General features: G+C 39.2%; 1 protein-coding gene across 5 annotated transcripts in view; it reads right to left on the bottom strand.

Annotated features, from left to right (window-relative positions):
* The window catches only part of PCLO (piccolo presynaptic cytomatrix protein), a 365900-nt gene extending 351482 nt beyond the window's left edge, over positions 1–14418 (bottom strand). For all 5 annotated transcript variants that reach the window (XM_032208140.1, XM_032208141.1, XM_032208145.1 and 2 more), the window contains exons 1-2: positions 14067–14418; positions 6940–8188 (exon numbers count right to left, since the gene is read on the bottom strand). In XM_032208140.1, the coding sequence (XP_032064031.1) occupies positions 6940–8188; positions 14067–14311 (1494 nt within the window). In that variant the 5' untranslated portion in view covers positions 14312–14418. The remainder of the gene's footprint in view (positions 1–6939; positions 8189–14066) is intronic.
* Positions 14419–16004: the final 1586 nt, after the last annotated feature.

Here is a 16004-nt window from a genome sequence, read left to right as displayed (position 1 = left end):
CCATCTCTCCTTGAATAACATCTCAGCTATTTGAAGTAATCACAGTGAAACAAAGGTAGCTATTGCACACACTGTGCAAGTGATCTTCATTTGAGGCAAAGAGTTTATCACTACAAAATAAATATTTATTTTCCTTGCAGACATCAGCTGTGAAAGGTGACTGGGGAGTTTATCAGGAAACGCTGACTCAGGATGCTTACAAAAACAATGCTAGATTCTTGTCAGCAGCACATTCCCCAGATATCAATTTCATAAACTGAAGCCATGGATGCAACCATTGTAGCTCACAACTAAACCAGTGTTCGAGCAAACTTTTTAAATAGCCATCTTAACTGTTTTTAAATGCTACTTATATATCAAAGGTGTTTTAAAACTACTAAAATGCATTACTAGATGAATTGTATTATGTACTTACCACAGGCTTAGCATATTCTGCTTAAATTACTAATACAAAAAGCTATAGCTTGTATAGGTGTTTGGGGAGCTATTATTCTATGGCTTATACAATTAGAATCATAAACTAAAAGAGTGAACAATCCCCCCCCTGTACCCCTCATTTTTTATTTTTATTTTTTTGAATGTCAGTATTTTGGAATCTCTGAAAGTGAATGTTAACATCCAAGTATGTGTTTAAGCTGCCTCATGAAAGGAAAAAGAATTTGAAACAGCTCAGTGCACTGCATCACGCATCACAGATTGCTTTCCTTAATTGCATCTAGATTCAACATTCTAGAAATGCATACACGACAAACAAAAAGCAGAAGGGCAATTCACGAGTGCAGGAAAGAAAAGGTTAAGAAGGTTCATCTGTGCTGCACAGAGCTTGCCCGAGCATGGCTGGGATCTGAGCAGGGCTTATGCTGTGTGCTGGGAGCAGGGCTGGGCCACACATCCTGCCCACTGATTCCCCAGCAAACAGCAGCCCCACATCACGTGGCCTAACATAGTAGTAAATTACAGTTGCTGAGCAACAGCAATACTGGCGCAGATGGCTCCCTGCAGTTGACATCTTTAGCTATGCAGATTAATTTATTATTTACTCGTGTTAAAAACCGGACAGGACAGTTTTCTGGGCTATTGATACAGCACTCCAACATATTGTAGAATATTGCTCAATTAAATCACGGATAAATTATTTGTCATGTATAGCTGTGTGCTTCTTCCCACTTTCCCATAACCCTTTCTTAAAAGAAAAAACAAACAAACAAACAAACAAACACAGGGCATCAATATCATTAATATATCTAATCATAAATGTAAAGCAACAATGCAGGCAAGCCATCTTCCTCTGGAGAAAAAAAAAGAAAAAGTCACAGGATTGTGTTTTAGAATATTTCACAGAGAAAAACAGCATTCAGTACTAGGGGCAAAAATAAAGAAAAAAAATCATTCCCAAAATTGTGAATAATCTCCACCTCCATACAACTTGCAGCATTAGTACAGCTGGAACACCCCAGGTACTCTTTGAACCAACACAAGTATTTCACTCAAAAATATTACAAGCTTTGATCATCTTTAAAAGACAACTAACTAAACAAGGCTTGTCTGAATCTGATCAGTGTGAAACCAGACTGATCTCTATTCTTTTTTCAGAATATCTCTAAGTTTTCTTTGTCATAATTAAGCGTGGATAATTGAATGCTTTTGAGAAAGTAAAAATACAAAAAACAAGGCACTGATTTTAACTTTTCTTTCTTTACACCTCATGATTATAACAGCTGATGGTTAGACTCAAGTCCTTTCCCCCATCTCGTTTATTTTGATTTATTTATTTAAATCTAAATATCCCTCCAGGCTAAGTTTATATAGGGCAGGCACTTTCAAAGCTATTTTTCCTGGTATTAAAAATCTATTTTGTGACACATCACTATCCACAGCGATAAGCAAAATTTGTCTGGATTCACCACAGGAATTATAGTCATCTTCCATCCACCAAAAGTACTATTTTAAATTATTTTCTATTCCTTTCCATAAGCAAGCTAATAATAATGATAATAACCAATGAAAATTAATGCCCTTCTGACTGCTTAAATTCTCTTTAGTTACTGAAAATATTTCATGTCCAAGCATTTGCTACTGTTTAGGATACTTGGAGATGTAGCACATTAATACATTAACAATTAATACATTAACAATTACAAATACTGAAAATCATTATGAGCATCTGAACTAAATTCTGTTATCTGTTAAATACTGCTAAGTTATCAATGGTTGTGATAGAGTTGTACATAAAAATGGATTCAGAAAGAAAGAGCAGAAATCAAGAATCATACCTAGAGCAACTGATCAGGAAATTTCCCTAGCTCTAGTGTTAGAAGAAAAAAATTGACACCATCACCATTCTCCATTCACCCAAGACAGGAAAAAAAAAAAAAAAAAAAAGACAAAAAAAAAAAAAAGACAATATTTTCAGATTGGGTTAAAAAAATAAAAAAGGTTGAAAGTTTTTCTTTTGAAGCCGGTGGTAAAAGGTCCAGTAAAACATTCTACTTGATCTGATATTACACACTCCACTTTGGGAGACGTAACCCTTTCCCCCTGCTCTCTCTTCCATTGTCTATTAAGTCAACTTTAATGCAGACATGTTATTTCAAAGATAGACAGAACCAATAAAATTGGTTTTAGAGAGTTCACCTTCCTCCATCCAGCAGATCTTTGGGCAAGTAAACAATTCCTACACCTGTATACACGCCTTCATGTTATCTGAAAGTGGAATTTCCAGCAAGGATGTAAGCAAAAAATTACACCTTCGTTCAAAACTAATTTTATATGATCTCTCAACAGCATGTTGAAACAGCGGGTGAAACACCTACTGAGATAGGTACATTGTATGAAAAATAATCCCTCTAAAAACCGCCTAGAAGACAGGCACCCTGCACACATATGCATCAAGGGTCTCCTGGTGGAGAGCTCCCATACAACCAAGGTTCCAACATTAATAGCTTTGAAACTCCACTGCAACACCAACTTTACAGATGCACATCATAAATAAGCTATCAAACATATGCATTGATCACTTAGATTTAACTTGTGTTTTTTTTTTAATCTAACTTCATTAAAACAAAAACAACAACAAAAAACATACACACACATAAACGTGGAACCAAATGAATAGTTCCTCAGATGTATATGCCCATTTAAGAAAACCTACTCAAATTCAGATGAACTGAACCAACACAGATGAATCTCTTTTGGGATAGTGCTGGCTTCTGATGCTCAGAGTTGATGGGAATGTTTTTAGCAAAAGAAAATTAAAAAAAAAATAGGGAGAGAGAAAAAAAGAAAAAACATCATGTGATAATGTAAATACACAGCTGCTACAAGTTTCTGATTTAAGTGAAAGAAAAACAGAACAGAGTATCAGTCAAACCTGTTTATATTTTTCCCAGTACTTTATGCAACTATTGCTAGGCACTCATGTGCACGGGTGATGAGTGAGATACGAATACCTAGACAGATTAGAGAGACATATGTTACCAAACACGTTTTGTATGGTGTGCTACCTCTCTGGACTGCGGTGCAAAACCAGGATACAGACTATCCCCTTTCTCCAGGGGGGCAGCAATGTCAGATGGTTCAGAGAAACAGTTCCAGGGGCCTGACCTTGTGGCAGTGAAGTATCACTTTCTGCTGGTAGTTACACAGTTCTCTCTAGTGACTAAAACCAGACCCAGTGTATGCACTACTACATTTTAAATGGAAGTCCAAATGAAAAAGATAATACAAATAAAATAAAAAATCCTGCACTTTCCATAATGGTTTTACAGCACATGTAATGTGTTTTACATGTAACATGTAATGGTTTTACAACACTTTCTGAGACAGTCTGTAAACCCTGCTATATTCCTTCCAGAATCAACTAGAAATATAGAATATAGAAATTTAGGAATATCTACACTGGGAAAGATCATAACCACTGTGCTGGTTATGAAGACTGAACTTTCCTGTAAGAAACTTGTAAGAAGATGCTAAAGAGTTTCTTAAGAAGGTAGTTCAAACAGCTGTACAGGGTAAAATGTCAGAGAACAAAATCCTTTTCTAAAGAAATGCCTTTAACTCTCCCCACCTCTACTTGGAAGTACTGCGTTCAGATAGGTACATATTTTAACATAATCAATAAAAATACAGGCTATAACAGGCATGGCAAAGGCAACAACACAGGATTACAGAATCATTAAATTTTTCAAAAAGGAGAAAGTCTAACAGTAAGAGGTGAAGATAAAGTCAGTAATTGCATGCCTAACAGAAAGACTTTTGTTCAGTAACAGTTTATAAGGACTTGAACTAAGAAACCAAAAGAAAAAGCTTGCAACATAATCAAGAGAACTGACAGCTAAAATAAAAGCCATCAGTTTTGTGCTAGACAGGAAGAAAAGTGTAAATTATTATGAAAGACTAACTAAAAACTTTTAAATAATCTTAATATTAAAATGAAGGGAAGCTGGAAGGAACAATTGAGAATAACTCAAGTGGAAACCTTTGCACATGGAGCAAGTCAAATTTTCTTACGTGCCAGAAAAGGTTCTATTACTTTGCTCCAACTGTTCAGTAATAGTCAGATGTGATTTCATTGCACTTCACTGCAGATCAGAGCAGGACACCCACAATGAAGTTTCAGCAAGACAGCTGGTGGTGCAAAGCTGAGCAAATCAGAAAAGCCTGAGTGGGAGTTAGGAGATTAGAACTAATAGCTGAATAAATTAGATGCCCAATACCTTCATTTACTGAAATGATTTCATCATGAAATAAACGCATATCCTGTGTTTACTTCAATGCGTAATAAGAAATTCAAATTTGCTTTTACATATGTATGTAATCAGTTAGTCTTTAATGCAGCTGTATTTATTGTCTTAAAGTCCTGAATTTCACACTTAGAGACTACCCTCTTCAAAAACTAGTAGTTCCACAGAATTTCCAACTACTTTGAAACCTTCCTACATAAACATGCTTTCTTTCTCTCTCTTAAAATCCACTTAATTTGAACACAACGAAGTTGTCAACCATTTCCACAGAATATCGGAAGTTTTAAACAAAGTTGAACTTGGAGCTCTAAAGAGAAGAAAAAGCTCCAGCAAATCACTAAGGAAATAGGACTCAGCACTCACAAATAAATGTAAGAGATTCTGGTCTAAAAACATTGTCAGAACTTGAAGGTAAAGTTTTCTTACAAACGTTCCTCTGACTTTAACAACAATCCATCACATTACTTATCCATTATATGTCACTGACTTTTTTTTTTTTTTCTACCCTAAGCTATCCAGAATGAAATATTGGAAATATGACAGTAGATCTTCAGATTTTAAATAAGATACATTATTTTTTTCCCTGCATACGCCCTAATAATATAAACTGTGAACACCTGTCTAGTTGCAGATGCTCCAAAATTTCTGCACATGGCTGTTTAAGTCAATCCACTTCTAGTCCTATAGATCCAGAAGCATTAATGCCAATTTATCTCAAGCCTGACTTTCCCTAGATTCAAACAAAAGAACACACTGCTAAATGATCCAATGTCTTACAAATACTTACAAATACTTGCAAAAAGTTGCAAATACTTGCAACTGCAAGTCCTTCAGGTTTAACTTTGACAATTTTAACAATAAATCAACAAATAATTGTCAGATGCCTGCCTGTCAGCAGGTACTGCCTAAAAATATCATTAATAATCATGTGCAATCTAATGACTAACAATGTCCTTAAATCACTGCAGTACAATGCAAACAAGTTGCATGGATAGACTGTGGAGACTACATCCCTGGAGACATTCAGAACTGGACACAGTCCTGAGCAACCTGCTTTAGATGACCCTGCTTTGAGCAGGAAGCTGGACTACATGACCTCCAGATGCACCTAACAACCTTAGCAATGCTTTGATTCTGCAATTTTATATCTAGGGTTATTTGACAGATTCCAAATAAAGTACCAGTCTATATTTCTTCCTATTGATATCTCTGCTCTGTTCAGCTAAACTAATACCAAAACAAGATAAAAATAAGCTTTCAAAATCCCCTTCCTCTCTGCTTTATTACTAGCCAGTCTTTGGTGCCAGGTCTGCTATGCTTGAATTTCTATAAATTGATTAAAGTGTTTTTATTGGGAAAAAAAGGAAAAAAGAAAAAAACAACACTCCTACATTGCAAATTTAGAATTAGAGTATCAGGATGTATAAGCAGCTGTTCAAGCAATAAGAAGAGATTAGACATTCATATGAAGCCTTATTTCCATACAGAGCAAATAAAGTATACATATATGTGCAGGCATATATATAAGGCCAATGCAAACATCAGGTTAAGGTAGGTTCATTTGATGTCCTAATATTACTTTCTATGCAATTTCTATGTTATATAATTACAGCAAGAATGGTGATCAAGGTTAGAAACAGTCCACAGAGATCTCTCTTAGCATCCCACAAGAATGAAATAACCTGAGTATCACCAAGTCAAAACTCATGACTCAGGCTTTCAGCTAACGAATGCTGACACAGTTACGAAGCAAGTCCACCCCAAATCCTTTTCCAAAACCCACAGTGGAGCTATGAACACTGTCTTTTCCATATTTGTTTGTTTACTTAGCTCTTGTAGCAGCATATTTTATGCGTTTATAAATGTGATAGCATGTGACCATTGTGGTCTGATTATAAACATGGCAAATGAGTACTTAAAATCAGGGAAAAGAGCAAAATAGTCACAATGGTGTTCCCCTTTTTATATGAAGAAACAAGAGAACAATTTTGAAGACTGTACAGAGAACCACCACCTTCTTTTTCCCCTAAATCCCCTCTTACTTGCAGGTATTTTCCTACACAGAATGATTTTTTTCTCTGAACTTGTTAAGGCCTTAAATGATCATGATAGTACTTCGAAACAAATCTGATGTTTCAGCATAATGAAGTTAAACTTTTGTCCTCTGGTAACAAATATCAGTTTAAAAGCTACTCACCTCTGTTATGTGAGGATTAGGATTAAATCCACACAGACTGCAGACTACAGTATGACACTGCGTGCATGTATTGTAATTGGCCTTTTCTGGAGTGTGCAGCAACAGTTCAGTGGTAGTGCAAAGAGGACAAAAGGTTTTCTTTGGGGCAGATTCAGCAGGTTGGGTTGCACTGGCTTGCTTTTGCTGTGAGGGTTTTTCAGGCCCTGGTTGCTGGCCTGCTGGTTTTGTAAATCCTGGCTGTTGTGCTGGGGGCTTTGTGGCCCCCGCAGTCTGAGGTGGTGGTTTTGTAGGCCCAGACTGTGGTGGTGCTTGTTTTACAGGCCCAGCCTGCTGCAGAGGTGGCTTCCCAGGTCCAGGCTGCGGTGGTTGCTTTGCAGGTCCCGTTTGCTGAGCAGATGGCTTTTCAGGTCCAGGTTGCTGAGAAGGCTGTTTCGGAGGCCCTGCTTGCTGGGAAGATGGCTTGACAGGACTTCCTTGCCTTGCCGGCTGTTGAGATGATTGTTTTACAGGTCCCAGCTGCTGTGATGATGGTTTTGCAGGAGGTGGTGCTTGGGATGATGTTCGAGCACTGTCTGGCTGCTGTGGTAATGGTTTTGCTGGGCCCGCTGAAGGTTTTGCAGAAGTTTGTTGCTGAACAGGCTTTGTTGGTTCTGACTGTTGGGGTTGAGATTTTTGTGGTCCTCGTGGCTGGGGTGGTTGTTTCACTTGTTCTAGCTTAGAGTCTGCTGGGTGACCAGGGCCTGGTTTCTGAATTTGCTTTGGCTCACCAGTTTGCTGCTGCTGAGGCACTGCTTTGGAAGACTCACTTTGCTGAGGGGTAGGTTTGACATGTCCTTGTGGCTGCACTGGCTTTGGAGACTGTTGCTGAGCTGGAAGTTTTGCACTGCCCCTCTGCTCCTCAGGTTTCCCCTGCTCTTTCTGGATAACCTTTTGTTTCCTACCGACTTCTTCATGGGCTGTATCTGAATCTGATATCAAATCAAAAGGATTGAATTTGTTCACAACTGAAGTGACTGCACTCAATGGATTGGCTTCTGAGAGAAAACTGGGCATCATACTTGGCTTCTGATCTTCTTTAAAATCAGTCCTGGACTTTGATTCCCTTAGACTAATAGAAGAAGGGCTCCGTCCAGGTGCCCGTTGTTCTGTCTTCAGCACATCTACTGTTCTGCTTTTACTTAAACCTGGTCCTGGATCTGGAGGCTTGCTTGGCTGTCTGGGATGGTGGCTTGTATCAAGCTCAGGATGTCTGCAGAAAAAAATAAATAAATAAATAAAATAAAATAATGCAGAGTATTAGGGGAAAAAAAATAACCTGTATCTGTGCCTCTGGAAGTGCTTAGATAACACTGAAGTTCCTCAGGTGCTTAAGTGTTTGCAAGACCAAGATTTATTACACAGAGTGTGAGTGCATGTAATGTAAAAAGTATTTAAATTAAAAGTATTGTTTTATAAAGGCTTATGTAAATATTCAAATAAATAAATAACATGATTTACTCTTTAGAAAATAATCTAATACAATAACCATGTTTAACCATATAATTTTCTCTTCAAAAAGCTGAAGAACTCAAAGCTACAACTTCTTATTATACCTACATCCAAATGACTAACTTTTCACTCTGTCCCTTGGGATACAAACATTTGGAGACAAAGACTGAAAATAACAATTTTATTGGAAAATGAGCAGATCAAAGACCAACTCACACACACACATACTACAAAATATTTATGCACTTGTGTTCTGGCTATTTGCACAAAATTTTGATATATATAGAATTCAATATGCAGCAGGAATTTAAACTCCTCTTTTTGGTGAAAGTATTTACTTCACCACTTATCAAACATAAGAATTTTCAACCAGTTGAAACATGCCAGTTGATAGAATAAGCTTGAAGGGTTTTTTGGTTTTGTTTTTCAAGTAGAACTATCAAGGTGCTTCCTCCTAGCATGACCCCAGAAATTTGCATTGCCTATCAATAAAAACCCTCTCTCCAATAAAATTACATAGAAATGTTTCCTAATTTTCTAATAACAACATTTTGTTTTGTTTTCATACACAAGAAAATAAGGCTAAAAATGTAGGAACTAAAATCAAGACCATGTCTTTAAACATGGCACAATATTCTAGTTGTTGCTATACTCAGCTGCAGCTTGAGGAAATCATATTGTAGGAAGTGCTATTGCTAAAGGATGTATTAAAATATTCTATTCAGTGTTATCATTGTGATTTTGCTGGAAGATAGGGTGTTCTCTTAGCGCCACAACAGTGTTGCAACTATACAATTTTCAGTTTTCAGTTTGAGAGACCCAGTTAGCTATGATTTTATTTTTCCAGATATTACATTTATTTTTGGACATTCAGGGCAAAATAAACAATCACTTCTTAATTTAATTCTAATCCATAAACAGAACTGTGCAATATATTTATATTTTTTTTAGTTAAGAATTTTATCAAAAGCTATAGAATTATATACAGTGCACTGAGCACTGTATTTTGCACTGTTAATATTACAATGTAATATTAACATGTAATTAATATTACATGTTAATTAGCATGTAATATTAACAATGTAATTAATATTACAATAGTATTCTGATATGATGAATATGTTTAGTTTTTATTGCATATCTAGTAATAGCAACATAAAAGGATAAAGCTAAGCAGTAGCCATTTCTGCAATTACAATTCTCACAACATGTGATTTTCTCTCCATCTTGTATCTGAACTTTTTTGGAAAATTAAAATTTTCCACATGTAGTGCTTGTTAAGGACAAACTCTTTCCATCTTTCCATACCTACATTTACTCTTCCCCACTCCTTGTAAAATTCTTGGCCTTAAGAGTGAGAAGTTTACAACCTTAACATGCTACCCAATAAAGGGAGCAGGCATGTCTCCACTGACACAGTAAATGCTAGTTAACTTATTCATGATGATGACAATTTACAAAATTCCAACAATAATTTAATTCCATCAAGTATTTTGCATTTTTGCAATAAAATAAAAATAAAATAAAATAGCAGTTTCATTAGCAGATAGGTAGGTCTACATGCAGTTCTATTTTTTGCATTTTAGACAAGCATTCTAGGTTTATCTGAACTATTGCTTGCTAAGTGAAATAATTCCAACTATATAGTAGCAGTCTGGTCCACTTCCAGCATTCATGTCTGCAAGTGTCGGAATGCTTCAATCAAGCCATGTAAAAAGTGATGGGAAAAAAAGGCTCAACAGTACTTAACAGTTTTAATAAATTAAAACAGGTCAGGAAACTTGGTACCATAGCCAAACCTTAAAGTGTGAAAATTAAAGAAAAAAAAAAAAAAAAAAGATTTATAAAAAATGAGCTTGGAAATTAACAAGAGTAAATAACTGTCAACTCTTATTGCAGTGGAGTTCTCCTTCAGCTTTCACTTTTATGAGAATAATGTGATCCATAAATTTCCACCTAATCTGATGTTAGGACTTCAAATGAGATTACAACCATGAATACACTGAATAAAAAATCTAAGTGATTCTGCAAGGCTGCTGGTGTACTCTCAAGACTAGATTTGTCTTGCCTTTATACATAGCAATGTTTCTAAGCAATGGAGACTGAGTGTGCTTAAATAGTGGAAGAAAAAGCCTTGAAAAGACAAGCTTCTTGAGAAATGTTACCTCTTTCAAAAGCCAGGATTTAATCCCTTTAGTTTTAGGTAGTTGAAGATTGAAGCCTTCTTTTCTACAGCTATTTTACAACCAATTGCAGACTGACATCAAAAGAATTTAGTTAAACTGGAGAATGAGAAATTCTAAGGGGAAAAAAAAAAAAAAGTCTTTAATTGACAAGTGTTTTCTTATTTTTAAACCATAAAAATCAGCATTAATCCAAATTCAACAAACAAAACAGTTTAGCCATCCCTCACCTAATTCCTTTCTTTGCTCTATGTTCCTCCTCACTTTGGCCCTGATTCACAGAACTCATCTTTATTCATTTAAGTGAGTATTATAGCCAAATCAAAGCTTGCTTTGTAATTAAGCAGAAGTTTAACAGAAAGACTGTTGGTCTAGTTCTCTAAAATAGTTTTTATAGTTATGACATTAAAGGCATGTGTTATTACCATTCATCAGTATAAACAATTTTGAAGAGAACTACAATTACTAAACAATTACAAGACAGATCTCTGTATCTACAGGCAAGATATGTACAAACTTAAACATAGTCCTGGTGGTCTTTTTTTCAAATGACTTGTGATGGTATTAACAAAAATACAATTTTCTTCTGGAAAGTACACCACAAATACATTTTAGATACTCAGTAAGGACTTAGCATTTTTTCAAAAACACACCTTTCTTTCTTGCTACTGTATGTTATGAACAACTTTATGAAATGAAAACAAGTAAAAAACCACAGTGATGTACTCAAAATAAAAATGATTGTATTAGATGGCTCAAGTTTTCACCTATTCCTTTCAGATGATGTGGAATAATACCTTAGCGAGTGGACATCTGACACAGTTGCAGGATCATTCAATGCAGCTAGGACAACTAGAATAAGCTTCCAAATTAACTGTGCATGTTTCAGCTAAAACTGCTAAACATTTTTTTTTTTAAGACAGGCAATTGAAATCGGATGGAATTATTCTGTATTTCTAAATATTATTCTATATTTCTAAATTGTATATTATTCTATAGGTCCTAAGCATCCCAAACTCTGTGTGGAACCAAGAGAATATAACATTCAAAAATATAATAATATTAATAATAATTTACTTGCGGGAGGTGGGAGGGGGACTATTTAAAATAGAAAATAATGATCAGTCTCTCAGGTAAGACTGGATAATCACTAATGTTAAAATACAAGTACAGATGAAAACATTCAGTTAACAAGACATGGAAAAAAACACACACAAGTACTAAGAGACAACCTAACAGGGTCACTGGCATAATGCAAGGCTATATACACTTGAAGCCTGAATTTCAGCATTTGATCACCATTGCAATCATTTATCTTTCGGACTGGCATAGCCACATCAGAAAAAAAAAAAAAAAGCTGTTGAAAACAACAGTTGTAGAGCATTGTTTAAGAAGCACTTTCCACACAGAGTTTAAAAAAAAAAAAAAAAAAAAAAAAAGGTTGAAGTTATGGAATCTGAGTCTCAGCAGGCTAGTTCTTTACTTGGGTTAAAGACTAGAAGAGGCTGATCCTTAATCTTTAGGTAAGTCTTACTCCAATGGTTTGGGTCATAATAATCATTCACATAATAATCATTCCTATCATTGCTGGAAAATTTCAGCAGCAAATAGAGGTATAAAAGAGGAGCAAGTAAAGCCAAAAAAGTAAAGACAAGTGGAAACCTCATTATGTTATGACAGGCACAAAGATATGATGTGAATCACTACACACCCACAAGAGAAGCTAGATGATAGGCTATTATACTGACTTGGAGTTAAAAAGGCCAATCTATAAAAAAAAAAAAAAAAAAAAAAAAAGCAGTAATTCACAAATCTAGACTGCCTTTACTTTAAACAGAGAATGAAAGTATGGTGTACTAATAAGATCAAAAGAATTTCTGATAACAGCGTGTTTTTTAGGGGAAAAATATGTTTATAAATGTAGGAATATTCATATTTTAGCCTGTTCTATGGTCTTCCAAGGACTTTTATCTTTATATTGGAAGATTAGTATGAAACACTAAGCTTTTTACCATTGTTCATAAGCTGTTTATACATAAGGGAATTCTGAGCTTAGTTTCACAGAACTGATCAATAAGATTTTTTCCTCACTAACATCTACAGAAGCTGGGTAAAGCCCTGAACTGCATGGAATATTATATTCTACATACAGTGTTAATACCTGCTTAACAAATATGCAAGATTTGACTTCCAATTGAAAATAATAATAGTAATAATAAAACAGACATTCATCTCAGTTATAATACCAATGACTTCCGTACTTTACCCAAGGATGAATATGGTCCCACTCTCACTTCTTTTCTAAAATTCACTTATATAAACCTGATATTATACAAATGAAACATGCATTTATCGGGGGTGAGGTCAATATACAAGAACCGTGTTGAACACTACAGCAGGCTCCCTTCAGCATCCCCCTTTAAGGCAAACAACACACCCAGAGCAACCGAGACGTCGGCCCTAGGCTAGGGGAAGGGGAAGGCAGCGGGTTCAGGACCGGGGACAGGGGCAGGGGAAGGCGGAGGGTTTAGGACCAGAGACAGGGACATGGAAAGGAGGAGGGTTTAGGACCGGGGACAGGGACACGGGGGCCAAATTGCGGCCACCCAGCGGGGCAGGCCAGCGCTGGGGAGCGAACCCAGGTGGGCCGGGGACATCGGGCTTGTTGCACTTCGGGCAGTGAATTTACTACGGGGTAGAGAAGGACAGGGGAAGGGAGTGACCTAGTCTTCACAGATGAACGACGAGGTAAAGCCATTACTACACAGAACACTGAATTCTTGTTCTCTCGCCTCTCTTTCCTTCTCAAGGGGAAAAAAATCGAGAGGAAAAATAAATAAAGAAAAAAAAAAAAAGCGACACTGGAACAGACCTCCTCCTCAATCCATTACTATTTAATGAAGCCAAATGATAGTTGTAGAGGATAAGAACTGGCAGAGTAATGGCTAGCAAATGCATTATGCCCAAAAGCTTTGAAAGATTCAACAAGAATGCCTCTCCCCATACCTCCATAAAGAGATGCTTACAAAATCCATCCGCCCTGGGGAGAGCTTTCTTGGCTACTACCTGAGCAGCAGGGCACTCCAACCCCATAAAGCACACACACAGACACACAGAGAAAACCGAAATGTAGGCTGCAGATCTCCCCCTCCCAAGGCACAGAAAGTACCCGTGCTCCGGATCGGTGTGACGGGAGGGAAGAGGAAAGGGCGCAGCCCACTGGAACCGATGACCGCCGTTATTAGCAGAAAACCCCGGAGTGGGGACGAAAAAGCACGGCTGTGAGCTCTATCCCAGTGCCAGCCTCCCCCTTCTCTCCGGCAGGCAGCAAACCGCAACGCCCGCTCCCGATGCAAAGGGCCCGGATTGCATCGCGACTCGCCCCCAGCCCCACCACGAGAAACAGGAAAAACGGGGAAGGGAGCAGGGGGAAGAAGGGCGATTTTGCGTGCGTGCCTTTGCATGGAAGGCGGCTCCGCGCCGGCGAGGTTCCCTCTGGGCAGCCCCTGCGCCCTTGACATGACAGCGGCGATCTGCCTCCTCTCCTCCTCGCTCAGCTGGCTCAGGTCCGCCTCCACGCCGGCCGGCACCAGGCGCTGCAAAGGGGCCGCGGGGCCGCCGCCATCCCCGGCAGCCGCCGCCGCCCCTTCGGGGAAGGCTCCCAGCCCTTCTCCTCCTTCCAGGCTCGCCTCGTTTCCCATGGCCGCTGCTCGCCGCTCTCCTCCTCTCTCCCCAGTTCGGGCTCAGACCGGGGATGGGGGTCGGCTGGCCGGCTGACAGCGCCGTTCCCCGGCGGGTGCTCAAAGCTCCGCGGCCACCACCGCGGCCCCGAGCGGCGGCAGCAGCGGCAGCAGCGGGGCCGGGCTCGGTGGCTGCCGCCGCGGCTGCCGGGGAGGAGCGGCGCCGCCAGCCGCCAGCCGCCCCACGCAGCGCATGCTCCGGGCGGCTCCCCACGCACACGCACTCACACTCCTCACACTCACACACACGCTCACACACGCGCGCCGCCCCGCCCCGGGTCTCCGCCGATAAAGCCAACCCCCGAACACGGCACACCGCGGCTATCCGGCCGACAGCGGCACGGGGGAAGGTGGGAGGTACAGCTGGAGGATGTCCACCCGAGGTTTCCCTCCCCAGCAGGGCCGGCTGAAGCAGGTTGTACGGGTTGTTGAGCTTTGAGTGCCTCCATAAATGAAGATTTCACAGCCTCTCGGGGCTCTCATTTTCCAGGATTTGACTGCCGTCGTGGTGGCTGGTTCCAGTATGTCAGTGGCTTTTCAGGACTGGATACTGGACACTGTATTCCACATGCAGTCTCACGACTGCTGAATAGAGAAGAATCACCTCCTTTATCCCGCTAGCTGCACCTATGGTGATATAGCCCAGCCCACAGCCACCATTCTGCATCACAAGGACATGCTGCTGCCCACCAGGACTTTTTATGGAAAGCTGTTTGGCCACTCACCCCCCAGCCTCTCCCAGCATGTAGGGTTACTGCATCCCAGATACAGGACTTTGCACTTAGCTTTCTTCAACTTTGTGATGTTCCTGCCAGCCCATTCATTGCTCCTGCCTGTCAGGATCCCAGCAAGCAGCAGCCTTGTGCTTCACTGCTTTATTGTGTATCAACCACTCTCCCCAGCTGGCATCAACCACAGGCCAACCATGGGAGTATTCCACATCTTTGCCCACATCATAAATGGAGACATTAGATACTGCTTGTCACAGCTAGTAACCTTGCCACCAGTTGAACTAGGAACCGCTAACCACAAACCATTTAAGCCTGACAGTTCAGCCTATTTTTCATCTACTGTACAGGTCTCGCTAATTTGGCTCCAATGATATTATGGGAAATCATGCTGAAAGCCTGATGGAGCATCATTTGCCTGGGGTGAACACATGCTGGCTGTTCCCAATCACATTCTTGTCCTTCATGTGCTTGGATAGGGCTTCCAGGAGGATTTCTTCTGTAACCTTCCCAGGAAGGGGACTAGCCCAATTAGGCTAACTGGCTTAGAGTTCTCTTCTGGATCCCCTTCTTGCCCACCCCCCCGCCTTTTTTTTTTTTTTTAACAGGTACAGTGCCTGCCTTTTTCTGGTCATTAGGAAAAATTTCCCAATAACTTTTTGAAAATGATAGAAAGTGACTATGCAGTAGCATCAACCAGCTCTCTCAACATCCTTTCATCCAGCCCATCTTGGTCCCTTGAGCTTCTGTATGTCCAAACAATTTAAGTGCTCCCTAAATCTATCTTACTCTAATATAGATAATATTTCACTCTCACATACTCTATGCTGCTAGGCTAAGGGACCTGGGAGACTGAATGACAAATCTTACCCATAAAAGCCATGGCAAAGAGCTACTAAGTACCTTGCTTGCCCTTTCTATATCTT

The sequence above is a fragment of the Aythya fuligula genome, chromosome 1 (genome assembly GCF_009819795.1).
Source record: "Aythya fuligula isolate bAytFul2 chromosome 1, bAytFul2.pri, whole genome shotgun sequence".
In the NCBI taxonomy this organism is placed as follows: Eukaryota; Metazoa; Chordata; class Aves; order Anseriformes; family Anatidae; genus Aythya; species Aythya fuligula.
The sequence above is the reverse complement of the archived record's forward strand: the minus strand, read 5'-3'. Positions and strand labels throughout refer to the sequence as shown.